At 41.4% G+C, this 2,674-nt stretch overlaps 1 protein-coding gene across 1 annotated transcript; it reads left to right on the top strand.

Annotated features, from left to right (window-relative positions):
• Positions 1–147: 147 nt before the first annotated feature.
• Positions 148–2,557, top strand: LOC111652674 (voltage-dependent L-type calcium channel subunit alpha-1D-like; the record flags this gene model as incomplete). Its single annotated transcript, XM_023403020.2, has 4 exons — positions 148–213; positions 589–680; positions 2,034–2,196; positions 2,430–2,557. Coding segments are annotated over 4 exons (449 nt in total), but the record flags the coding sequence as incomplete, so codon positions are not given.
• Positions 2,558–2,674: the final 117 nt, after the last annotated feature.

Here is a 2,674-nt window from a genome sequence, read left to right on the forward strand (position 1 = left end):
TTTTTTTTTTTTTTTAGCAATTATCTCTTAAATCAACTGTAGACGAATTGGATGTGTGAGATTTGAATGAAAGTGAATGAACTCCAGTCTAGGTGCAGGATATTTAATGTAGACAACGTGTCACTGATGTGTCTCTCTCCTCTTCAGGCTCTGCCCTACGTAGCTCTGCTTATAGTGATGCTATTCTTCATATACGCTGTCATCGGCATGCAGGTAAGCGGTCGTTTTGTTCCCGTGTTTCCCTGCCTGTCTTGTTTTCTTCTCTCTTCATTTCTCCTTTAGCAAGCCTTTCGTCCTGTGTCTGTCCTCCTGGAGTCTTGTCATCTACAGCTCCTGTTTGGTCACATCGTCCTCCTCTTCTCCACTTTTCTTCCCCCTCTAGCTGTTGATATGTAGTTACTGTCTTTGTCTGTCTGTCCTTCTGTCTCTTCCACAAGCCGTTGTATAGTTTGTGTCACTGATGATGAGCGGGAGACACTTTGATTTGATTTGCTGGGGACAGTTGGCCTCTAATTCTGATTGACTTCCTCTTGTCAACGCTGACATCCTTTGCTGTGTGCTGTGACTACTTACTTCCCTCTTGTGCAGATGTTTGGTAAGATAGCGCTGCAGGATAACACGCAGATCAACAGGAACAACAATTTCCAGACGTTCCCTCAGGCAGTGCTGCTGCTCTTCAGGTGAGGAAGATTACTACCCTGTTCATCATCATCATAAGTATGTGCTTTTCCTCCCTCATCTTCCTCCTTCCCATTTCTCTAAATATCTACTCTTTGTTCATGGATTCAAATAAACATCTTCTGCACTCTCTGTATTATCATTCTCTTCTATTTCTCCCTTTCATTTACCCTGAAAGGTTTTGTATATTTTTACATTAGAGCTTATCACTTTATGACAGTGGTTTAATTAAATGCCAAGGTATCTGTAAGTGTCAAGCTGTAACTTCAGTTGATTCTGTGTGAAAATGTTCTGTCAGTTTGTGCTATGAGACCATGTTACTGTCAAGGCTCCAGCTTTAAATATGTAGAAGTCATCCCCATAATATCACCAATGATCTGATGTAGATTCGACAGTTACTCAGCATCTTCAGCGGCGTCCAAACTCTGTCCACCTCCATGTTCAATAGTTAGCTAATGTTGTAAACTTGAAGTTGCTTTACCACAAAGTATTGTGGTCCACTGAGGAGGACACCTTCTGCACAATCATCACAGGACTGAACTGATAATACATTTAACTGCCTGAATCCACTCCCAGAAACCTCTCTGTCCCATGTGGTTGCGGCGATGGTAAGATTCCATGCAGGGAGCAAAAAAAAACCACAGAAACCAAAAAGATGGATCACATATAATTCAGTAGTATGCATTTTAAAATGATTTGATGTTTTTGTAAAAGTTTTGCCATAAAACAATAAAACGCACCATTTCTATCCTTTCAGATTCTGGACTGTCCCCTTCATGGAATATTTCATAGTATTCAGCTTCTATTCAGAGAAACTTGGATACTTCATGTCTGCTACTACATATTTAAAATCTAATCTATCTAACTAATAGATAGATAGTAGCAAACCCCACCAAAATGATTGCAAGAAACAGTAAAGACAGAGTTGAAAAGCTTAATAGCACTGAAGTCTGAAATCTACAGTACAATGAAATAACAAATATTTTCTTTACTTCTGCTCTGTGAATTCAGTGTATCAGGACATGAATAACCTTTTTTTATGCTGCTCACGCTCTAACACTTGTGTTTATGTGTGTATCTCTCCCTCTTTTTGTCTTTGTACCTATGTGTGTTACTATACGCTTGTGTGCTTATATGCATACGCGCACACATCCATGCATGTGTGTGTCAATGCATAAATGCACATGTGACTCCATGCTGGTGCACTGATGCCCACATGTGCGCATCTATGCATGTGTGTGCCTTTACATGTTTCTTTGGTGTATCTATATGTGTGCGTCTTTTCTGCATGCATATTTGTGTCGATCTGTGTGCATATCCGTGTGGGCGTGTGCGTGCATGTGTGCGTCTGTCAGATGTGCAACAGGCGAGGCGTGGCAGGAGATCATGCTGGCGTGCTCGCCCAATCGGCCATGTGAGAAGGGCTCAACCAACGAGAACAGCACGACCAATGAAGAATGTGGCAGCCAGTTTGCCATCATTTACTTTGTCAGCTTCTACATGCTCTGTGCCTTCCTGGTGAGTTCAGAGACAGTATGAGAAAGATTTACATTTTTACTGTAAAAGTGAAGCTGAAACCGGCTGACACCAGGCAGAATGCAAATAGCCTATTACGCAGTCCAGCAATATACTAGGTTTTGAGTTTGTCTCTGTTACATTCAGTTTTACATTTTATAGTATTTCACTGAATGACGTTAGAAGTTATAATTGGAAACAAGCAATCTCTAATGGATTACATTGATTTTCCCCAGATCATCAACCTGTTTGTGGCTGTCATCATGGACAACTTTGACTACCTGACGCGTGACTGGTCGATCCTGGGGCCGCATCATCTGGACGAATTCAAGAGGATCTGGGCTGAATATGACCCAGAAGCTAAGTAAGTTTACAGAGAACTGACAAAGTGTGTCATCAGCGTAATGATACTTTCATTAGCAGAGGTTGTGTCGAGAGTCTCTGTAATGTGACATCTGTGCTGTATTCAGGGGGAGGATAA

The sequence above is a fragment of the Seriola lalandi genome, unplaced genomic scaffold (assembly GCF_002814215.2).
Source record: "Seriola lalandi dorsalis isolate HSWRI2012SDOR001 ecotype SW California unplaced genomic scaffold, Sedor1 jcf7180001973695, whole genome shotgun sequence".
Taxonomy (NCBI): Eukaryota; Metazoa; Chordata; class Actinopteri; order Carangiformes; family Carangidae; genus Seriola; species Seriola lalandi.